The 24,967-nt window shown below is 41.8% G+C and overlaps 1 protein-coding gene across 5 annotated transcripts in view; it reads left to right on the top strand.

Annotated features, from left to right (window-relative positions):
- ANKMY1 (ankyrin repeat and MYND domain containing 1) overlaps window positions 1-24,967 on the top strand; it is a 58,270-nt gene that overhangs the window by 30,129 nt on the left and 3,174 nt on the right. For 2 of the 5 annotated variants that reach the window (XM_073360054.2, XM_073360050.2), the window contains 8 exons: window positions 2,280-2,432; window positions 5,994-6,101; window positions 8,875-9,006; window positions 11,741-11,854; window positions 15,050-15,215; window positions 16,186-16,270; window positions 19,079-19,233; window positions 23,987-24,040. In XM_073360054.2, the coding sequence (XP_073216155.2) occupies window positions 2,280-2,432; window positions 5,994-6,101; window positions 8,875-9,006; window positions 11,741-11,854; window positions 15,050-15,215; window positions 16,186-16,270; window positions 19,079-19,233; window positions 23,987-24,040 (967 nt within the window). Of the gene's footprint in view, window positions 1-2,279; window positions 2,433-5,993; window positions 6,102-8,874; window positions 9,007-11,740; window positions 11,855-15,049; window positions 15,216-16,185; window positions 16,271-19,078; window positions 19,234-20,155; window positions 22,776-23,986; window positions 24,041-24,967 lie in introns of those variants that run through there. The other 3 variants (XM_073360052.2, XM_073360051.2, XM_073360053.2) reach the window with 3 other exon arrangements.

Here is a 24,967-nt window from a genome sequence, read left to right as displayed (position 1 = left end):
TCATCTCTGAGCTGATTTTTTAAGATACCTCAACTGGTAACACTCCTATTATTCTCACTTCTAAAATTACAGATTTAATCCTTCTGCTCAGTTGCTTGCCTTCAAGCGTCTGCAGTATTTACTCATAGCAGCATTGAGCACATACAAACCCAGTGCAATGCAGCACCCCTAAATCCATCCATTCTTCTTCCTGACTAGAGGACAAAAACTGAAGACTGACAGTGCCTCCAAAACTGATGGCTTTGTCACTGAAGTGAAATGTTTCTTCTTCAAACAGTGAAATGTTTCTTCTTCAAACATTTCCCAGCAGCATCTTCATATCCCACTTGGAGAGGTCAAATGGGCAGTGGTGATATATGCACACCGGCAAGTAGGAGCATAGGGCATAGGTCTAAACCATAAGGCCACAAAAATCTCTTCACTCCTGTGGAAGCGGGGCCTGTCTACTAGAGCAACGTATGCCTAGGGCACGGTTGTGTGGCTTGGTTGACACATATCTAGATTTTTTTTTTTGTGATTTGAAAGCAGGAAGGTACCATTTATTTTATTCTTGTCAATGGAATCCATAAGCACAGAAAATACCTCTATCTGTGGGCAGATGTACTCATATAAAGCTTCCCCATCTTCTCTAATGGTCAAAATGGTTGGAGGGAAATAGGACTAGACGGAGCATTTGTAATTCTAACCAGACTGCAGTTCCCTTGGCTCAAAGTGATGATAGTCTACAAACCTTGGAAGCATCTAGTTTTTCCAACACTCTGCTGCAGCTGGACCCCTTCAGTCATCCTGAACTTCACACACTAGTTTTATAGCCTCCAGCAACATGGATACTGTCAGGAGCCAGTTAACCTTCTATTAAAATCTTAAGCTTCCATAAGCAGTGTTTACAAAAGCACTGGGAGAATTTATTCACTTCAGACGTAGATCTCAGTTTAGCTGTGCTCCAAATGTCTGACAGAGACCACTGATTTCTCATAGTTGGCCTTCATAAAGGATTAAGCCTGAGTTTTATCTAAAGTTTCAATTCTCTACTTTCAGGGTTAGTAGTATGAGATTTCTTGTGTCAGTTTTCTCCTCACATCTTCTGTTTCTTCAGAGCTGTTGCACTACAGAGACTTGCAGGGGAACTGGGGCACTTGAACCTTGGCACTGCAGGCTCTGAGAGTCTACTTTTTGATCCTCTAGAGAAGGCCTTGCCATATTTGTTTGTCTTCTTCTGTTATAGCAATTGCATTAGTTCAGGGAGTGAACTGGGAGCTGTATCAGTTTAAAGAATCCTATCTTTAATTCTTCCTTTAAAAAGATAGTTCTTAAGATCGGTCTTGACTTTGTACAAAGCCACGAAAACAAAACTAAAGCAAAACAAATCACCGAGCTCCACCTAAACCAAACAATTTATCTCCCTTTATTTTCCCCCTAAACTCAAATATTAAAAAAACAGCCTCGTAATCTGGATGTGAAATGGACCAAAGTGTGGAGAAGAACCTAATTCACTGGAATCTTAAAAATGTCTGAAGGCCTGCAGTACTACTCTGCCTCTTAATGGGTCTAATCAAACACTTAGCAAGCATGGAAAGCATCCAAATAAGACCCCTCCTGGAGGTGTCAAAGTACATTCTTCAAGGGCCTGTGGGTGAAAATCACAGAGCTTTTCAATGAAGTCACTTGAGAAGCAATTCTATGAAGCACTCATAAGACTCGTTTTCTCTTCTCAACTGCTGCAGCATTTGGTCCTTTCAGCTCCCTTTGATTTAAATTATGTAATAAAATAAAATAAAAAATAAATCAATAAGATAAACTTTAATTTCTCCTAGAGAGCTTTATGTGGCTCTTGTATTTGATTCCTTTGTTACTTATTTGCTAGTAACACGCAGACCAATGCATGCCCCATGTTTTACGAGAAAGAAAATTCATCTCCTGTCATAACTTTTATTTCTCAAAATGGAATACATTCATTGGGGTAGGAAGCCCCTCTGTGTGTATCAATGTTTGTAGATGTTAGAATGAAAGGTATCTTAATGCCACTGGCCTACAGTGGGTTTTATGTTTTTCAGGATGCAATGCTGCAGCAGTCCAGCAAATGGAGCCTGAATCTAAAGAAGGAAATGGGAAGGGTGGAGGTTGCTTATGCTGTGTCTACTGTGTTGTAATGAGCAAATCTATAATAGTGGTTTATGTACAGACCAGTGGATTCCTGGACCAATGTATTTTCTATTAGCTTATCTCTAAGCAATACTGAAAGTGTGCGTATCTGTTTCTTCTGACTTCTTTACATTCAGAATGAGCCTGCCGAATCACCAGTTATTATTGCCATGAAACTTAATAATGAAACTGGACCTCCTAGTGAATACTACTCATCTTCTAGTCTTATTCCAGAGGAAGGTGGGAGGACTCCTTTGCATATTGCCTGTGAGAGAGAGGATAACCCGAAGGTAGGAGCACAATGGAACTGTAGAAATGTCCCTCCTTTAGGCTGTGGTTTTGCTCCTGTAGAATACACACAATTCCCAATCTTCAAATGACATATCTTACCCTACTGGGGAATCCTCCATAGGATCTGATTTCATGTGGCTTCTGTGGAAGAAATAAAACTCTCATCTCTTTTATGGGAAGGGTCTGATCCTTTAGTATGTGTGATCTTGGCTGCTCTGGGGATTTTAGCTATGGGTGGCCAGCCACTAGTGTAGATGGTCTGGTGGCCCAACAAGAAATGAACTGAACGAATACGTCAAAAACCCTCTATTATGATGCGTGCATGCTCTAATTGAACAACTGTACCATGTGATTTATAGAACTGCCCTTCCTGACCCAGCCCCTTTTTGTTTGTTCTTTTCCTCCTGTCCTGGCCAAATTCCACATTGTGAACACTTTGAGGCAGGGATGTTATTTTAATACTTGTTTTGCATGAGGTGCTTGTAGGCATGACCAGAATCAATGGCAGTGTTTAGCCTGGTAAATTGACTGAGGGTTTTTTGAACTCTGCTTGGTTTATTTTTTTGGTCTGTCTAGCACAAAAATTTATCAGCACCCAGTACAGTAAACAAATTTTTAATCAGAAGCCCCCTTCAACCCTGCCTTCCCCAAAAGTCAAGCCATAACTAATTGATTTCCATTACACGTTGTCACTTACTATATCCCGTTTTCTTCCTCTGATAGTCTATACTGCCGCTTTGATCTTGCGGTTCTACATATTAGGATTCTTTCACGTAACTTCATTCTTTGACTTTCGACCTCTTTTTAATGCCTTGCCTTAAAGCAGATTCTAAATAGAAACAGTGTAAAGGTTTCTATTATCTTCTTCTTAATTACATTTGATGACTGGCCCTATGAAATTTAGCAAATGTGAAAAAGTCCCATTTACTATGCCAGGATGTGTTGCGTTCAATACATTGTGTCCTTTCAGGAGTTGATTGCTTTGCTGACATGCATTTCTTACCAGGCAGGTTTTTTATGGTTGCTTTTACATACAAATAAAAAGTCAATAAGCTAACCTTACCTCTCGATCCTCTCTCAAAATCATACATAATTAAGAATTTTAATTACTGTAGATCTTAGTTTCCAGGAATTCCAATCTGTTTTTATCCTAAAGTTGTTTTGAAGCTATTGAGTATTTAAAGGTTACCATTCTTGTATAACTAACCTCTATTGTAGAGCTCCCTTTTGCATTTACGCTGTCAGCTCCTGCATTCAAGGATTTATATTGTAGTGTATGATTTCTTGGTATATGTTATAAATTCTTTGCTTCATGGGGAACTATTCTGGAAAATGTGATTGAAATTGGGGGCTGTTAGGTTTTTTCATGCATATGTGTGTGCTTATGTGTGTATATATTTTGCAGGTGGGACTGGTAGCACTGCCTTTTACGAAGGCTGCCGAACAATTCCCATCATAAGACCGTCTTAAGATGCTCATAACTTTGCCATGCTTTCACTATTTATGCTGAAATTTTCCATGCCAAGTGTCTGCCTTTTTTGTGGACTATTTCAGCCAAAATGATTCATGTTTTTCTGAGAATGAGGCTAGGGAAAAATAAGTGGGTTTTGCCCATGTTAAAAAATTCTGGTGGTTTGTCTTTGAAAAGCTCTAGCAATCCTATGCTTAGAAATTTGACTGGGAGTGCCTAGAGACAAGGGGAGTGGGGAGAGACAGGTGAAAATGAGGCCCCTGGGGATTGAGGAGAGAACTGGGAATGCTGTGCAAGGCATGAAGGGAACACTGGGTCAGGGAGATCAGAATGGTGAGACTAAGACTTGCTGGGGAAGGAGTCTGGGGCTGGAATGAGAATACTGGGGCAAAGAGATGGGGCAGAAAGAGTCATGCTTGGTGGGAATGGGCAGAAGGGCCTGTGCCCACTAGAGAGCACACTCCCCTCTGGAGCCTGGGATGGAACCAAGATCTCTGAACCTCACCAAATATTTAGGAAACCCACTTCAAAGTGTCCCATACTCGTGTAGTGCTGGTCCACATAGAGGATTAGAATCTTCTGCTGCTATCAGTTGTTATTCCATTAGCTCAAGTGGCAGTGGTCTGTGCGGTGGATCGATCGGTCCCAACTCTGCTGATGATGCATGTCGGGGTCCCTGTACAGCCACAGGACGAATTTCTGTTTTCACTGTGCTTTATTAAAAAGCTAGGGAATTATACACACAGAAGATCATTAAAAGGCCATTATTAATGTTGCATTCTGAAGCACTCAAAAATTAGGAAATGCCAATCTTTAATTACATGATCACATTCTATTTTTTTCACAGGACCCCTGCTTCATTAAGTATACAGAATGGACAATATTTACTTAGCGAGTTGCTATTCAGTACTTTTTCTCCTAATTCGGTCTATGGCCCCAGGCCTTACTTAGTGCACAGTTTTCAAATCCTGCTGTGATGGCTGAAGTATTAATTTCCTCATGAGATTTTCTGTGGCGCTTATCACTATAATATTTGAGTGCTTCACAAACATTAATGAAGTTAGTTTCACAACACCACTGTGAAATGAGGTATATTATCTCCATTATAGAGATGGGGAACTGAGGCACAGAGAGATTAAAGTCAAAAGTAGCCATTAATTTTGGGTGCCCAATTTGAGATGATTAGGACCTGATTTCTCAGAGCACTTAAGTTTATAGAGCATTCCACATATGGAAAGCGCAACTCCTGTTGACTTCAGTTGCAGCTTTGAGTGCTCAGCACTTCTGCAAATAGACTCCACGTTCTCAAGTCAGGCACATGGAAAATGAAGAATACTCACTTAGTGACCACCTCTGAAAAGTTTGTCTTATGTCACTTGCCCAGCATCACATAGGAACCTTGTGCAGAGACAGGGGTAGAATCCAGTTCTCCAGGACAGCATTCAGCTGCCTTAATCTTGAGACCCTCCTCTCTCTTCTTGCAATCTGTCTCCTTCACTACACACCTTCCAATTTCTGCAACAAAAAAGGCAGGGGTCTTCCAGACAACAGTCTTCTTCACTACATAACCCTAGTTCATCTCTACCATGTGTCCATCATGTGCACTGAATGAGGGTGGGGTCCTATGATAAAAATAGGAGTACTTGTGGCACCTTATAGACTAACAAATTTATTTGAGCATAAGCTTTCGTGGGCTAAAACCCACTTCATCGGATGCATGCAGTGGAAAATACAGTGTGCCACAAGTACTCCTGTTCTTTTTGCGGATACAGACTAACACTGGCTGCTACTCTGAAACCTGTCATTATGCAATGATAACAATAGTATGTGATCTTGTAAATAAAGACTGAATTTTAATGTGTATGCACAGGGGGCCCAGTTAAGGTTGCACACACAACCTTAATTTTGGCAATTGCCAACTTTTGAGGGTTAAAGAAGCAGCCTTAATAATGTTCTTTTTTAAATGTTTTTTTTCTATGTAATAGGTGTATGTGTTTATAGCAAGTGTTTAATGCTGTTGTTTTTCATAAGCTTAATGTCTTGTTTTTCTTTTTTATGATCTAATTCTACCTTTTCCCCCCCTACCCAGCATGTCAGAGATGTTGTCCACCTCCTCTTAACTCATAAGGCAAATCCTAACACCTTGTGGAGTGGCCATTCACCACTTTCCCTGGCAATTGCCAGTGGGAATGACTTGGTGAGCATCATCTAATTCCTTCTTTCTTTATTTACTTGGTTAATTTTTGCTTTGGTTCCTTCCCGGATAGGAGCCAAGATGGCTTGTGTGTTGGAGTGACCCATGTTTATTTCCAATGAAAGTATCTAAATTTACTTTTCTTTCAAAGCTATGGACATAACCTGAGTTTTCCACTGTATTAAATGGGGATTTCTCTTTATGGATTGGTGGCTAAGAGCTTAGCAGGATTCAGAAAGGAATATCTATCTATATGGATCATGAGAACATCCACTTACACTGTAGGATACCCTGAAAATATTACAAAGAACATAAACCGTCATACTTTTGCGTTTAAGTCAAGCACTAACTGATGGGATTAGGAAGAATCTTCCTCTACAGACATTCTGTAATTGTCACCAAGTTACTACTTGTACCTTCTGATGCATCTAATGCTGGCTATTATCAGAGACTTGACATTGGAATAGATGGCTCGCTGGTCTGATTCAGTAATGTAGTTCCTATATAAAACAGTTTGGTTTGAAATGATCAAAACTACTAACATCTGAAAATGCTGTATTGAGCATGCCCTTTATAAAATTTCCATATAGATGCACTATCCAGGCATTAATTGCTTTGGAAATAAGCACTTTTTAAGAACTGCTTAAGAGAGAACATTTCAGCCACTGTATAGATGATTCCTCTTGACCTGGATCCTCCTCATCTGCTCCTGTTAGTGTGTGTTTGAACCTGGGATCATTAGAATACACATTCAATTTTAATTGCCCATGCTGCGGGACTTTTGTGCCTCCAGAATCTAGTCTAGCTGATTCACTGGAGGTCTGAATGTGATTTTTTGTAAGTTTCGCACTAGTACTACTAAAATCTGCTCTCTTTAAAATGTGCATGTATTATTATTTTGCATTTAATAAAGACAATAGGGCAATACTTAAAAAATCCCACAGTTGCTCCAGGAGGTGTACATTGTTGGGGTAATTTCTCCTTATTTTCTCTCTCAATAAAAGAAACTGTTGGTTGCAATAAAATGAAAAGGAAAGGTTTTTAGATTTTAATATAAAGTTTTGAATAACTTCACAAAAGGGTTGGGTTTTACTGTATTATAGAGATCTCTTGATTTTCTTAATATAAAAAAGGGCTAAAGTTAGTTCTGAAGCACAGTGTAGGAAATTCTCATCTGAAGAAGATTGCTTCGCCTGACTTGAATTTTTTTTTTAAATTAAATGCACAAAGAAATGGAAAGGAAACTACTGAAAAGTATTTGACTTTGTTAGCATCCTTTAGCTATTTCCAGGTAGAATGGCCACATATTGATTCTCTATATAGCACTTGTTTATTCTTTAATTAAAGTCTCAGCTAATATTGTACTGAGTCCACTTGGTGCTAGCTTGTTAGCTATGATGCTAAGGATCATGTAATGACCTAAGTAGCTCTTGGATCTGGACTCCAGTTCTTTGGCACATCCGGCACAGTGCTTTACAACTGGTTAATCTACAGTGCTAAATACATTAATAATAGCAGTATTAACTCACCCATGTTGCATGTGGGCAGTATTCTTCATTACTTGTTAGCCCAGTAAATGTAAATCCAAATGCAGTACTGCTCTGTACAATGTAGTTGAGTTCTCAGGGAGGGAAAGTCGTATTGGAGACACTGGGTTTTGAGGGAGCTGTATGCTTGTTTGAGAATCCAAGGAGAACAGCTGAAATCCCAGAAGATAAGAAAAGAACTAACCTAAGCCTCAGTCCTGCAGTTGGCTTTGGGTGAACAGATTCCAGTGCTCGCACGGAGCCCCATTGACATTGGTGAAGCTCCTTGTGGACACAAGGGACCATTTATTTTATTTTATTTTATTATCTATCATAATTCCCCTCTTTAAATAAAAGGAAATTAGGTGAATTATGGAGCAGGGAATTATGGAGCAACAAGTTTAATTACAATACACTGCTAGGCCAATTGATAAAGCAGTATTTATAACCACTTAGAAGACAGAGAGGGAAGTGCTAAGCAATAGATAATATGAATTCATCAAAAATCATGTCTGATTAACTGGCCTCATTTAGCTCAAGGTATAGTATCCCTGGTCTCCCAGTCCATGCACTGTACCAAAGCCCATGGATAGAGAGTCTGACCCAGGCTTTTCTCAAGACACCTTTGATTGTCAGAGAATGGGTTTGTGGGAGTCTTGCACTGCTCACTAAAGAGAAAATAGTTGAATAGAAGGGGCTTCTTAGACTCCTTTGGCTTAGAAAGAGCTTCTATTCTGGGCTAATAATGGCTGCTGTTTGGGTTAAAATAACAGAATTCAGTCTCATGTTTGAAACATCTGAAATCTAAGTCGTGGAGTTTATGAACCTGTCTGATGCAGTAATGGCCCAGTTGGCCACAAATGTACAGCCTGTGCCATTCTGTTTTTCTGGTAGTGCACAGGCTTTGTAGTTTAGAAAAGCATAAAAGAAGATGACTTTTTTAACACTACACTATGAAGCAGTTGACACATGGCTGTTCAGTATGGATCTATGATTTTTATTGTGCTAAAAATGCAATACAAAGCAAGTGCAAAAATTATTCTCCTAGACCAATATTTAGATGTTATTACTTTATGCCTTTTAAGTTACTGAAAAATACTAGTATGCATTCCTGGTATATTATTGTAAACACTGTAAAGTATCGACACAGATATCATTGTACATTTTGGATCTCACAATCCTGCTGTAAAACTATCTAAGACGACGTCATCATTCATTGATTTCTCATATTTAACTATGCCTGTTTGCAGGCGGTGAGGGAACTCCTAGCGTATGGAGCTGACCCCAATCTTCCATTAAGCAATGGTGTAGGTAGTGCCCTTTGTGCTGCAGTCAACACTACATATGAACAGAAGAGGACCATAGCAAACAGGATTTTATTGGTAAGAAAACCATATGTTGTTTTTGACTTCAGTTTTCCAATTAACTTTTTGAGCAGGTGTTTTGAATGCTGGTTCTTCTTTGTGATTCAGTTGTCTTCTTTCCTAGTAACCTTCAGTGATGCAGGTTTTTTTCTGAAAAAGAAAAGGAGTACTTGTGGCACCTTAGAGACTAACCAATTTATTTGAGCATAAGCTTACATTGTAAGGAGAGTGGTCACTTTGGATAAGCTATTACCAGCAGGAGAGTGAGTTTGTGTGTGTGGTTTTTGGAAAAAAGGGTGAGAAAACCTGGATTTGTGCTGGAAATGACCCACCTTGATTATTATACACATTGTAAAGAGAGTGGTCACTTTGGATGGGCTATTACCAGCAGGAGAGTGAGTTTGTGTGGGAGGGGGGCGGAGGGTGAGAAAACCTGGATTTGTGCTGGAAATGGCCCAACTTGATTATCATACACATTGTAAGGAGAGGTTTCAGAGTAACAGCCGTGTTAGTCTGTATTCGCAAAAAGAAAAGGAGGACTTGTGGCACCTTAGAGACTAACCAATTTATTAGAGCATAAGCTTTCGTGAGCTACAGCTCACTTCTTCAGATGCATATCGTGGAAACTGCAGCAGGCTTTATATATACACAGAGAATATGAAACAATACCTATTCCCACCCCACTGTCCTGCTGGTAATAGCTTATCTAAAGTGATTTCCAGCACAAATCCAGGTTTTCTCACCCTCCACCCCCCCACACAAATTCACTCTCCTGCTGGTGATAGCCCATCCAAAGTGATAACTCTTTACACAATGTGCATGACAATTAAGCTGGGCTATTTCCTGCATAAATCCAGGTTCTCTCACATCCCCCCCACCCCCATACACACACAAACTCACTCTCCTGCTGGTAATAGCTCATCCAAACTGACCACTCTTCAAGTTAAAATCCAAGTTAAACCAGAACATCTGGGGGGGGGGGGGGGTAGGAAAAAACAAGAGGAAACAGGCTACCTTGCATAATGACTTAGCCACTCCAAGTCTCTATTTAAGCCTAAATTAATAGTATCCAATTTGCAAATGAATTCCAATTCAGCAGTTTCTCGCTGGAGTCTGGATTTGAAGTTTTTTTGTTTTAAGATAGCGATCACTTTAGATAAGCTATTACCAGCAGGAGAGTGGGATGGGAGGAGGTATTGTTTCATGGTCTCTGTGTGTATAATGTCTTCTGCAGTTTCCACAGTATGCATCCAATGAAGTGAGCTGTAGCTCACGAAAGCTTATGCTCAAATAAATTGGTTAGCCTCTAAGGTGCCACAAGTACTCCTTTTCTTTTTGCGAATACAGACTAATACGGCTGTTACTCTGAAACCCGTTTTTTTCTTAGTAACTCAGTGATTCAACTGCCAATTCCTTTTGTTTCTGTATCTGAGTCTGTGCTGGGAAGATGAACTGTGTTGTGAAACATGTTAACATGTTTTAACTAGCATGGAGTTACTTGCCTTCTGCACAGAGGGGCAAGTCATGTTTGAATTATGGTAGGTGATTGTGGTTAACTTTGGGTCCCCTGCAACATCCAGGGTTCACTGCAAGTAACTATCATATTTTTAAATGCAGCTATCCTTGTCACTTTAAGGTGAAAATTGTGTTGAACGCTCACTAAAATCACATTAGTTGACTGGATGCATTTTCCCAGTGTGGACAAGACCCAGGAGAGTGTTTAAGCCTTATCTACCTCAGGGATTTCCCCCAGTTCTAGCCCAACAGCATAGCCAGTGCAAACTCAGTTAGGGGAAGGCAGCCACAATCTGCATCAGTTGAGTTTACACCAATTTCAAGCAGAGGTAAAATCAAGTGGTGCAAATCGCTGCTTGGAGCAAATTCCCAATGTAGACAAAGCCTTAGGGAAGGAGGTTAGTTTTGTCCTTTGATGATTGCTTTTTGTGCTTCCTAAGGTTGAGGGGGAAAACAAGGGGAAGCCAACCAAATAAAACAAGAATTTGGGAAGTGACTCATCCTCGCTGACACTTCTGAAACTCAACACTAATCTGCAACTACATAAGTAGAATTCTGTGTGCCATTCACTGTATTTCTTATCCCTTGTTCTCTAGCAGGAATTCCACCTTTCTGATGTCTGCTCTCTTGCAATCATAATTGTTTGACACCATAATCATTTTTACAGCACCCAGTTGTCATATCACAAGCAGGATATGGTGGGCAATAAAAATGCAGGAACAGATGAATTGTGGGCTCCTCTGAATCCCTTGCATTTCATACGAGACTAATGCAAACCATATTCTTGGTATAGCCCTGATCAGCATGTCTGGAAATGTATATATTTTACTGTGGGTTCTGCCTGATATAATATATTCTAACTTTTAGGATTACAGATAAACAATGAGAATGAAAATGTGTTTCCATAGATGCCTGAACAGAAGTGGGGATTGGGATATCCCTGAAAATCAGGGCCATGATTGCCTACATGAGTGTTGGAACTTTCACGTGCAAAACCCTTCTGGACATACGAATGCTCATCATTAGAATCTAGTCACACCCAGGGGTTTATGTGAATAAAGCATGCACTCAGTTGTGTTCTTACAGAGTTGCATTTGCACAAGTAGAGACCAGGGTCTGGTGATCAGTCCTTTCAGTTTAATTATAACAAGTTTAATTATAACAGTTTGGTTGAACGTCCTGCCTTTTCTAATGTTTTTCAATTTTGTTGTTTTGCATTTTGTTTTTCTTTCTCCAGATTGATAAACTAATTGAGGCTGGTGCAGATATGTTGATGCCAATTACTCTTAACCAAGGGAGGAGAACTGCAGTAGGAACTGTAGTAGACTACGCATATTATAAATACTTTCAGGTATCTCTTTGACCACTAGAATTTAAAATTAATGTTAATATTAATCATGTTCTTCAGATCCATAAATAGAGACAACCAGATTTTCTAGTTCTGCACCTGTCACTTTGTCAGGGGTAGATGCTAAAAGCACCAGCAGACTCTCTTTTGTCCAGTTGTCTTGAGACTCATTCCATTCACCACCAAACTTTTAGCCCTATAAGGGTGACAGAGGTCTAAAAAGCCCTGGTAGTTCTGCCATGGGAGAGAGATGATTTGGTCCAACTTTATATTAAGATTCCATTTATAGGTGGTTTATAAAGAGTTAATGAATGATTTATAGACGTTATAAGCATTTTACAGACATGATTAGTATATATTATTGAGAGAAGCACATCAGTAAAAGGTGTTATAGATGGTTATAAATTATTACTGGAGACAACTTATTGAGTGGTTGAACTTTAGAAGAATCTAGCACAGGGCTGGGCAAACTTTTTGGCCCGAGAGCCACATCAGGGTTGCGAAACTGTATGGAGGGCCGGGTAGGGAAGGCGGTGCCTCCTGAAACAGCCTGGCCCCCTCCCACTAGCCACCCTCTCCCCTTCCCGCCCCCTGACTGCCCCCCTCAGAACCCCCAACCCATCCAACCCGCCCTGGTCCTTTGTCCCCTGACAGGCCCCCCGGGACTCCCAAGCCTATCCAACCCCCCCTCCAACCCCCCCCCGTCCCTGACCACTCTCCTCCCCATCCAAACGCCCCCTGTGCCCTGACTGCCCCCTGGAATCCCTGCCCCTTATCCAACCCCTCCCTGCCCCCTTACCATGCCGGTCAGAGCGGCAAGACTAGCAGCCATGCTGCCCAGCAGGAGACAGCCACGCTACCAGAGCGCTGGTGGCGCGGCAAGCTGAGGCTGGGGGGGGGAGCAGCGGGGGGAGGGGCTGGGAGCTCAAGACCTGGGCAGGACAGTCCCACAGGCTTCAGTTTGCCCATCTCTGACCTAGCACAATGGATTAACTGTTAAAATATATTAAAATTTATTAACCCTTTGTGAAAGGAACCTTAACATAAAGTGTAATTAATTCTGCTTTCTCTGGACTTATTCGCTTTAAAGAGCTGCTAATGCTTCCTGGAAATCTTTGAGATAATTTCTGTTTAGAAACATTGCTGGCTTGGGTCATCATAGTTTCATAGTGCTTAAGACCAGAAGGGACTATTAGATCATCTAGCCTGACCTCCTGTATATCACAGGGCATTAAATTTTACCTATGTTGAGCCTGATGACTTTAGTTAAACTAAACCTTTTTAGTCATCAGGACAGATTAAGGTGCCACCAAAGGGCCCCTGCAGTGGCAGGGAATTGTTGTGGTGAAACATTTCCACAGGATCCTAGTACTCAATCCATACCCCATGCTGCAGAGGAAGGCAAAAAAACCAAAAACAGAAATACCCAGGAGAAAATTGCTTCCTGACCCCAAATCTGGTGAGCAAGATACAGCAGTCAGGCGCCTAAGAGGGAGGAGTCTCTGTACCACCTCCGGTTTCAGAGTAGCAGCCGTGTTAGTCTGTATTCGCAAAAAGAAAAGGAGGACTTGTGGCACCTTACAGAGACTAACCAATTTATTTGAGCATAAGCTTTCGTGAGCTACAGCTCACTTCATCAGATACATTCAGTGGAAAATACAGTGGGGAGATTTATATACACAGAGAACATGAAACAATGGGTGTTATCATACACACTGTAAGGAGAGTGATCACTTAAGATGAGCTAATACCAGCAGGAGAGCGGGGGGAGAGTGGGAGAAAACCTTTTGTAGTGATAATCAAGGTGGTCCATTTCCAGCAGTTGACAAGAACGTCTGAGGAACGGGGGGGGGGAGGAATAAACATGGGGAAATAGTTTTACTTTGTGTAATGACCCATCCACTCCCAATCTCTATTCAATCCAATGTATCATCAAGGATCTACAACCTATCCTGAAGGACGACCCATCACTCTCACAGATCTTGGGAGACAGGCCAGTCCTTGCTTACAGACAGACCCCAAACCTGAAGCAAATACTCACCAGCAACCACATACCACACAACAAAACCACTAACCCAGGAACCTATCCTTGCAACAAAGCCCGTTGCCAACTGTGTCCACATATCTATTCAGGGGACACCATCATAGGGCCTAATCACATCAGCCACACTATCAGAGGCTCATTCACCTACCTGCACATCTACCAATGTGATATATGCCATCATGTGCCAGCAATGCCCCTCTGCCATGTACATTGGTCAAACTGGACAGTCTCTACGTAAAAGAATAAATGGACACAAATCAGATGTCAAGAATTATAACATTCATAAACTAGTCGGAGAACACTTCAATCTCTCTGGTCACTCAATTACAGACCTAAAAGTCGCAATATTACAACAAAAAGACTTCAAAAACAGACTCCAACGAGAGACTGCTGAATTGGAATTAATTTGCAAACTGGATACAATTAACTTAGGCTTGAATAGAGACTGGGAGTGGATGGGTCATTACACAAAGTGTAACTATTTCCCCATGTTTATTCCCACCCCCACTGTTCCTCAGACGTTCTTGTCAACTGCTGGAAATGGACCACCTTGATTATCATTACAAAAGGTTTTCTCCCGCCCTCCCCCCACTCTCCTGCTAGTATTAGCTCATCGTAAGTGATCACTCTCCTTACAGTGTGTATGATAACACCCATTGTTTCATGTTCTCTGTGTATATAAATCTCCCCACTGTATTTTCCACTGAATGTATCTGATGAAGTGAGCTGTAGCTCACGAAAGCTTATGCTCAAATAAATGTTAGTCTCTAAGGTGCCACAAGTACTCCTTTTCTTTGTACCACCTCAGAGCACTGTTCGCTTCTTCTCCTCTGAGGGAGTCCTGCCCAATCAAAAGAGTAGCAGCTAATAAAATTGGTCAAAATATTAAATGTGATTATGTTCCAGCTTGCTCCACTGTGTTGTGTAAAAATGGCAGGTGTTTGGAGAGGAGAGGGGATCCTGTCCCTTGGCATAGGTTGAAACTGCTAGTTAGTATTTAGCAGGGCTGATACGGTACCATACATGATTACGTCTGTGTTGGGCATCCTTTCATCTAGTCAAGTTTACTTCCTGCTAAGAATAATATGGAAGCACATTTGCCATGTTAGATGTCTATTCCCTATGTCTTCCTGTGTGTGAATTGTGTGTTGCAGGATAAGAAGATAGCACATACTCCATACCACGCATTATTGCCGCCGGAACGGGAGATTTTCAATGCGCGCAGGGAGCTGCTACAGTACATTAGTGACCGGCTTCGCGAGCGTGTTGTCTTGAAAGAGAGAGAATGGGATAGAGAAGAACTTCGGAAATCCAGGAAATGTGAGTTCAAGCTAAGCCTGCAGTCCATGTAAATATTGTATATATCGCTGTATGGGGATTTACACTTGTAAATTCCTATGCTGTGGGATTAAATTATAGCCCCTAATGATGAATTTGTTCCTCTATAACGCTTTTCATTCCGGGATCCTTGTGCTTTACAGAATCCCATTGCCCTTCTAGAGTAAGTGGGTGCCATTCTCCTTTTATAGCTAGGGACATACCTAAGTACACTGCGGTTAAGTGATTTGCTCAAGGTGTTGCTCAAATCTGTGGCACTGCCAAGCATAGAACCTGCATCTCTCCCTGATACGTGTGTTTCAAGCACAAGATAATACTGCCTCTAGAGATTACCTAAAATGTGATAAGTGAAATGTGGGATTGTTACCTTCTGCAATTCACATAACCTGAAATTCTATGGCTTGTGTTATGCAGGAGGTCATAATAATCAAAATGGTCCTTTCTGGCCTTAAAAATCTGTTAACCTCTGTGTACCTCAGTTTCCCCATATATAGACTGGGGATATATTGCCAACCTTTGAAGTTCTTATCTTAAAACATTTTAATTTAAAAATCTGAGACAAGCCCCGCTCTTGTTCTTAGGGAGCAGTGAAAATCCATGATATATTTGTCTGTGGGTGTCACATAGTTCTCATTCCACTGAGTCCCAACAGGTGACCCTCGTCTTTAAGATATTTTATGGACTCCCAATGAGGGATATCCAAAATATGGAGTAGGATGCTGAACATTACTTGTATGATACAGTGTTTTCTGTAACTTCCATTTCAAGAAGAAACTGTTCTTGCCTCTATAACATGGGCCAGAGAGTCAGATGTTGACCAGTGAGTACATTTGTGGCATAACCACACCACAGGGCTGAATGCAGTTTTAATGGAAGTGGCCCTGGTGACCAGCGTGCTTATTCACAGACTCTAACTGTGAGGTCTAATTTTCTCATTTACATGTTGGTACAGTAGAGGCAAGTCCTCGTGCTCCCTCAGCTAGAAGAAAACATGTGGACAAGCGTGCTGCAATAATGCTATCACGGGAGGAAGTGAGGTATGCTAAAGATGCTGAACAGAAACACTTATAATTTTTTAGCCAAATATATCACTTCATGGCTCTGCCTCACCTGGACCACTGTCACCAGCACCCCTTCTTTGGCCTCTCTGACTTTCCCCTCACTTCTTCAATCTATCTGCTTTTCAGCAGCTAAAATTATCTTCCCCTCCTGCTCTGAAGTTAGCCAAAGTGGCTGCTATGAATGGACAAAGATGTTACAATTTTCTGGTTGTTGACAGATTGGTCATTTGTATTCAGAGCTAATAATTCAAAAGAAGCCAGTCTAACCTCAAGCTTCCCAGACAAATTCTCCTGTGGCCCAGCATATGATGCAGCCATCTGCAGAGATCTTTTTACAAAGTCTAGAGTTGAGTCAAAACTCTTACGAACGTAGTCCCCCTGCCCAGCCTTGCAATCTGATCCTCGTGCCCCCTCAGAGCCTCATTGAGGACTTCATGTGTACAGGGGTTTCCCCCTAAGTTTCACATTGCAGGATCAGGGCCTTAGTGAGGAAGTCACTACTTCAGTTCCATAATACGTGTGCAACATTATGTACAGTGGTTAAAATTAAAAAAAAGCCAGTGCCATCAGTTACCATACACTGGTATTGGGGAAAATATTGTACTGTTCCGGATAGCACTGTCTTTTATCTCTTTATAATAGATTACTCTTTGATGGTGGCCATTGTGTTTGTGTGTTAGTATAGGTTATTTACTTGGCTGTGCATGTTCTTACCCAGCATGTTGGTAAAGCGAAATATAGAAAATTCTGAAGTCCTAACCCTAATCTCCGATGCCCTGCCCCAATATTTCTTCCAAACTGAACTGAAGATACAGGGCTAGATTTTCAAACCAGATAGGTACATAATTTATGTGGCTAATATGGACACATAATTATTGGACCCATACTTATTTAGGAATTGTAGTCCTTAATGTGAGACGAGAAGGAAATGGAAGTAGTTTAGGAATTTACAAATGTAAATCTACCGGCATTTACAATTTTTAATGCTTTTATTTTAGAGTCCATTAAACGCATTAATAGATATAATCCAGGCCCGTGATCAATAAAGGATTCAACATTTCCCTTACCTGACAGTTCTGACTTTGGGTGTACTGTTGCAGAAAAGCTCTAGGTCCAGTGGTGTAATGTAACAAGGACACAACCTGGTCGTCAGCGGGCGGGATTGAACCTGGGACCTCTGGAGTTTATTGCATGAGCCTCTACCACTTGAGCTAAAAGCCATATGGCTATTAGCTAAGGCTATAGAGCGGACACTCACTCTTGGGCTCTCTCGGGTCTCAGTGCCACTAGATGGGATGGGACAGAACACCACACCCAGGAGGTGTGTGGGTTACAGTAACAATGGAGATAAACTTGCACACTTCCCAGAAAATGAGAAATGGAACTATGTTTGTTAGAAAAGAATGGGAAGAATTAGTTGGAGCCCAGGTGGGATGGAAAATGGAAGCCAAAATTATTCTTTGCTTTTCCAGAATGTATTACTTTATTATGTTTCCAAGTTTCCCTTGATCCCCAAGATTACAGAATGGATGCTGGCTGGGACTATTCATATTAATACTTCAAGGGCTTGCTTAGATCTTTTTTTTTTCTCCTGCTGTGCCATTTTGTTAACAGTATTGATTGTATTAATGATGCTGACACTGAAGAGACTGAAGCAAGACACTAATAGAGTCCATGATACACTGCCAGAAATGCTATAAAAATCAAAGCCCTCAATGCCAAAGGTGTTGGATGATCCCATTGCATCCAGTATTGCCTTTAGAAACAGTTAATGAAAAGCTGAGGCATTGAAATACTTAAAAATTATATTAATCCTTGTGGTGCTTTACCATGTACAATGAATACCTACACTAGCTAGCCTGTAAGCCATATCTTGAGCTGTTATCTTGTCAAATCTCACAAGCTAATCAGGTGAGACATTTGAATACCGTCAAGGAAATCACTGCTGTAAAGAGTTAGTGGTGGAGAGTCAGTAGGCAGTGCTTTTTTGTCTGAGTCCATACTGAACCAATAATCCAGCATGGTGATCGGCCATCTATACTGGGGTGAGGTTAGGTGATGAATGTGGAGTGGGAGGGTATCTTTGGGATGAGATGAACAGAGGTTCTGACCACTTGTGGTTCTTAAAGATCCCAAGATGCTTTTAAAAGTTACAGGGGTATTTATTTCTAGTGCCTAGGCCACATTGCAACCAAGGTAAGTACGTTCTGCCTATCTAAATACCTCCTGCAGCATCAGTGGGATAGAGCATTCTTCACTTCTCGTCCTAAACTGATGGAGAGTTGCTCTGACGCAAGCAGTGTGCTCCAGCAGCGGCTGTGTTGTGTTCCTCAGTAGTAACGAGGTTTTTACAAACCTTCTCCAAATCTGAATACTTGTGTTTGTGACCTGCTGTCAGATTTAATCTTGCATAGACACTCACTCCTACATTTAGTACTGGAGAGCGAGCCAACGCAAGGAGCTGGCTGGTGCACAGTGAATTGGCAAATGAGGGGGCTTCAGTGTGGGGCAGGCTTTGGGCCTGTTGCCTTTTGGGACACTTCACTTTGCACTGCTGCTTGTGTTCATTCGTTCCCCAGATAGCAACATAAGCACTGTGATCCACCACAGTGCCTCGCTCCTCTTGGTTACCCTGGTGGATGAGGGTAGATTTTTACCCCTGGATTGTGAGACATTTTGATTTCCTTTGCTATGTAAAGTGTAAATATGTTGGCAAAGCCATGAAAAACAAAATAATAAACATGAACTCTCCTGATGGCCCTTCTCATGCTATTTCTGTTCCAGACAGCCCTTCTTTAAATACTGCTACCAGTGTGGGCGGGCTATAGGGATTCGACTCACTCTTTGCATACGCTGTTATGAGATCTTCACTTGCAGCAAGGCTTGTAAAGTCAAGGCCTGGAATGAGCGTCACAGGCGCGAGTGCTTTGGAGCTACAGGTAGGCTTGACTAATGATACCCCATAGAGTGCAGGGAAAGCAAGGCATGTGGGACATGTACGTTGAAATATGTTGCTTAATTGTATGGCCTGTTTTTAATGGTATGTATGTTAGTTAAACACTAAGGTAAGATCAAATTCATAGGTTTCAGTTAATATATCAATTGACCTTGAGTGGGCTCATACTTATTAAAATGGTAGATGTAAGAAGCTTGGTATAAGTAGCATTATCATTGATTTCAGCCTAGGAGACTTTTTAAAGGTGAACGGCAAAGCAGAAATAAAAGTTAAGTTACAGTGAGCACAGATTTCTGTGCCTCAGACACCCAATAAACCAGGTTATATGGGCCTTTCAGCACAGAAATAACCTTTTGCTGACCTTTATGCAATTAAAAATGAAAAGATTGTGAAATCCTTTTCTTGGTCCACTGAATCACAAATACCATGCCTCTCACTTCAGCCCTTATAATCTGCAGTATTTGTATAATAAGTATAAAAAATATACACGCTGATACAAGAAAAATGTTCTACACATCTGTAGAAGACTCGTGTAATGAAGCGATACCAAAAAGCAGACTTGCTGTCACCAGGCCAGATGCTCATATATTTGAGTGAATGAGAAATCTCTCGAATGTGAAGGCACATATACATAATGGTGCTGCCATTCTATGACTGAACTACATTTGAGTGGCAACTCAGTACATGACTCTTCCCTCTGGATCTATATTAAACTGTGGCTTGGGAAAATGCAAAGTCTGTGCTGTCAGAGACCAACGAAATGGAAAGAGTGCACACTCTCACTTGTAGCCTCTAAAGATCTCTTGGATTTCTCACAAGCGAGGTTTCACCTTGTTGTCCAGCCAAATTACAATATAGATTAAGTTTTGCTTACTTGTAGTAAATCCCTTCTTCTTTTTTAACAGGTGCTCTTCGTATCCGATCTTTAAGCTGTCGTTACATTGCTGTGTGCTGTTTCTGTATTTCATTCTACAGATGGCAGCTACATTTCTTTTGGCGTATACACTTGATTGTATATGCCTGTGCCATATATAAAATGTGCATGTGTTTGTCGATGCTTTAGAAACCCTGGGGATAAAGGAAATATGGAAGCGTATAAAATGCTATATCATTACTGCTAGTGCTTCAGTGCGTATGATGGAAGAAGGAAATGCAGGAAAGAACACCAGTTGCAGTGCACATCCCAAACCACCAGATGGCAATGAAAACTATCCAATAATATGGTAGACGCTAGTTGAAAAATCAATACAACACAGTAAACAAAAAGATATTAAAGTTTCCGAATAAGAGCTTGACTACAAGAAAAATAAGTTCTTGACCAAGGTGATGCTGACCTTGCTAGAATATGGTCATTTTTTTTGCTCCTTCATCACTTTGACCAGCCTGCTGTTGCATATTGACCACAGCAAACAAGTCAGGACAGTGGGAGGGACCTCTTCTGAGATGGTACCACCTCTCCTGTGACCGTACTAGTGACTACTAAATGCAAATGAACTTTTTCCTTCCCGTGTGAATTAACAATAAAGACGAAAAAGCAACAACAAAAAAGCCATATTCAACCTCATGGAACTTGTTTACGTCTTAAGAAATATGACTGCAGCATGATCAGAAAAATGAAGGGTTAAGCATACAGCTGAGAGATGATTAAATAATATCCGGGCAGTCAACTGCGGAGAAGTTACTGTTGTGTTGGCTTCGGTACATGTAGTTGTGCTGGAGGATTCTGTTGGGAAAAACATAGACCTGCTGCTTTAGAAGTGCCAAACATCTGAGATTTCCGCTAAAACTTTCAGGAGGATAAGCCTTCAGTCCAAGCTGTTCCTTGAGTCAAGAAACTATATGTGAGCGCTACATTATAACTGGAATGTCAGTGATGGAAAAATTCTTCTAAATCCTGTTCGTTCAAAAACTAAGAAATTCTGGCGTTGGCCATCCGAAACTGTTTCTACAAATCCCAGAATGTCCTTTTAATAATGGCTGCTTATCATTTTGAAAACAAAACTCGTAGCTTGGGTTAGGAGCAATCAAGACTGACCTCAGCAGAATTACTTTGATATTAGTACTCTGCACATATTCACTTGCTGAGCTGTTGCAAAGGAAAAGCTCCAGATTGGCCGAGAGAGGTCGCGTGACTGCCTTGGTGAGCTGTGATAGCTCTATTGTAAAATGCTGCCATTCATCTCATCTTCTCAGAACAGCAAGACCCATCTAGAGACCTGCCACTTGACCTTTTATTTATGTAACCAAAATGTTGAAACACAAATGGGAAGTTGAAGAAAAATGTCTAATTAAAAGTGACGGAAAATGTTGTGCTTAGCAAAAGAAAGTTAAGGGCCTGGCGTCAAAGGCCAATGTTATTAGTCAGCTTCCAATGGGAATCACTATTGATAAATAATGGTATCTGCTATAAGAGTTAGACATGCCGGGAGTAGCCATCAGACTCTGAAGACAAAATGGTGGACTGGCACCACAACAGCCTTCAAAAGCAGAATAAGAGTAATACAGGCTCTGTGGAAAAGAGCAGAAGACTAAGAAAACACTTGCTCCCAAGACAATCTACTGTATGTATTTTATGCATACCTAAGGACTTTGACAAATTCTAGTATTTCCAAACCTTTGAAATGGCATGTGTGCGTTGCATGTTGCAAAGCTGGCCTTTGGCAAATGCTTTTTTAATGTATTTGCTATGCCTAGTCAGTGCGTAGTGCTGGTTATTGTAGATGTTTCTTTTTAAATGTTTTATTCTGCCATGAAAAATGCTAAAGGTAGTGTCCTGGAGATTACGTTCAGCTTGTCTGCAAGAGTGGTACTGTATGGATAGTCACCGTGAAAGCGAGTTAATCTCTGAGCCCAGTCAGTGTTTAATCGCTACTGAAAGACTGTCATTAAAGGGTTCCAATTTGTGCAAGGTGCGGCCATGGTTTGTGGAGAGCTGACTTGTTCCATATGGCCTGGACTGAGACTACAAACTCATTTCACACAGGCCAACAACCCTCTCTTGATAGGAGCGATTTTTCAGTCATGCCTAACTTGGCGAGATTTCATATGGTGACTTGTAGATGAAAGGCTCCATATGTCATAACCAGATCTATGAGCAGAGCCAAACTGGAGGATCATTTTAATTGTTTTTGAAGGAGCTGTATAGAACCTGTCATGAAGTTCTGATACCTGAACATGTTGTGATATGGATTAATGGTACGTACCCATGATGACGTTCCTTTAGATCAGAGGTGGGCAAACTACAGGCCGTGGGCCGCCCGTTCTGCACGGCCCTTGAGCTCCTGGCCCGGGAGGCTCGCCCCGGCCCCTCCCCTGTTGTCCCCCACCCCCGCAACCTCAGCTCACTGCTCCGCCGGTGCAATGGTCTGGGCAGCGGGGCTGTGAGCTCCTGGGGCAGCGCTCTGCAGAGCCCAGCCTGACCCGCTGCTCTGTGCTGAACGGTGCGTGGATGGCTCCAGCCGGGCAGCATGGCTGTCTGTCCTGGTGCAGCTGCGCCGCCAGCCACCGGTGCTCCAGACAGCGCAGTAAGGGGGCAGGGAGTGGGGGAAGAGGGTTGGATATAGGGTGACCAGACAGCAAGTGTGAAAAATCGGGATGGGGGTGGGGGGTAATAGGAGCCTATATGAGAGAAAGACCCAAAAATTGGGACTGTCCCTATAAAATCGGGACATCTGGTCACCCTAGTTGGATAGAGGCCAGGGGTGTTTGGGGGCGGTGGTCAGGGGGCAGGGGTGTGAATAGAGGTCAGGGTGGTCAGAGGGCGGGGAACAGGGGATTGAAGGGGGGCAGAGGTTCTGGGGGCGGTCTGGGAGAAGGGGTGGTTGGATGAGGCGGTGGGGGGGTCCAGGGGTGGTAAGGGGACAGACAGCGGGGGTGTGTGGATGAGGCAGGGGTTCTGGGGGTGGGAATGTCAGGCTATGGGGGGGTTGGATGGGGCAGGAGTCCCGGGGGGGGGGGCTGTCAGGGGGTGAGAAGCAGGGGGAGCCGGGCCACGCCTGGCTGTTTGGGGAGGCACAGCCTCCCCTAACCGGCCCTCCATACAATTTCTGAAACCCGATGAGGCCCTCAGGCCAAAAGGTTTGCCCACCCCTGCTTTAGATGGAGGAAGTGTTCACTAGTCTGGAGTGTAGAAATCATACAGTTAGTTGATTATGAACCAGTACTGCATGCTGTAGATCACTCTAGACAATGGAGACTGCAAGGACTCTTAAAGATCTCCTTAGCTCTGATTTTCCCACAAAGTAATGAGTAAAAACTGGAAGTGCCATCAGACATAATCCTTACCCCACCCCCAAGAATTCCTGTGTGATTGCTGTTTTTTCCTGCAGTGAAGAAGAGTAGGAATCTGGTGAAGACACGACAATGCCACCCACTGCTCAGTGGTAGATCACTGAGAAGTTGGCATGCTCTCTTTTTATCTTTATCCAGAGATTTCTTTTTAAAGACCTGTTCCTTGTGTCGTGTTTACAACTTATTCTGTATTTGAACATCTGTACATATTCTTTATGTTGAAGTTATTGTACAACTGCAAATGTATATGCATACTGGGAAATGTAATGACTTCTTTGTGAGCAAGCGTTCATAAAATAAATTTTATTGGTATTTATGGCTGGTAGCAACTTTTAAAAACTGCTTAGAGTGCAGTAGAAGTGGTTGGTCCCTCTAAGTAGTCACAATATAATCTCACAAGCGACTATTCTGAAATGTCTTTGCACCTTGTTTTATTGCGGCTGAAGGTGATTCACCATTAATGGACTCTGATCAAGACAACCTACAGTCTGAGGTTGATGGTAAGTCGGTTTTGACTATTAACATCTTTTTCATCACTAAAAAACTGTTGCATACACTTGTTGGCCCTTTTCATCTCAATCCAGCTACTAGCTCAGTGGTACCAGGTCTCACACATTGGCATTTAGTCCCCGAATAATTCAGAAGTTTAAATTAGTGGCATTTGCAGGCATTTGTTTCTTATAGAAGCAATAAGTAAGACACTTGCTAGTGCAGACTATGTACTTGCTAAAGAGAGAGCTCCTAAAATAGCCATTGTCGCAGAACTGTAACTGCTTGTAGCTCATGGAGCATTATGAGAGAGAAATTGCTGTAGCTGCTTTTAACGAAAAGACAGTATTAAAGATATTTAATTCCAAGGCATATGGGACAGCAAGTCCATCTCAACACTGCCCCACCAGTGTTTCTCTGCAGTACTGAATAATAAACTACTCATGTCCCTGATGCCCCTCATGTATGTGAAAGGTACTGGATCAAACTGCTTCCATGGCAGACCAATAAGCCAGACTGAAAATTCCAAAGACTTTCAGTCATAATTTCCATAGAAAGTGTAGCGCAGCTCGGCCATTTCTTCATCACTTGTAATAAATTTGTAACAAAGACTGGTCTAATAGGATATTTGTAGCTAGCTACACTGATTGCTTAAAAGGGACCCCATCAGAAGTATCACAGTACCACCCTTCTCTAAATAGTAATATGACTGATCAGTAGACTACAATCTCTGGGAACTTCTTGGGGTAGGGGAATGAGTCTGACAAAAGAGGATCCCAGTTGAGTAGCCTATCATGTAAGTATATACACCCCTAGGGGCAGAAATCTTTATAAACTCGAGGAAGAGCTAGTGGTCATGTTTCCCATTCAGCCCCTTTTTAAAGTGCTAGCAAGTCTGTGTTGTTTGACTTTCCCTTTTGCACATGGCCTGTCCTTCT

The sequence above is a fragment of the Lepidochelys kempii genome, chromosome 9, assembly GCF_965140285.1.
Source record: "Lepidochelys kempii isolate rLepKem1 chromosome 9, rLepKem1.hap1, whole genome shotgun sequence".
NCBI lineage: Eukaryota > Metazoa > Chordata > Testudines > Cheloniidae > Lepidochelys > Lepidochelys kempii.
The sequence above is the reverse complement of the archived record's forward strand: the minus strand, read 5'-3'. Positions and strand labels throughout refer to the sequence as shown.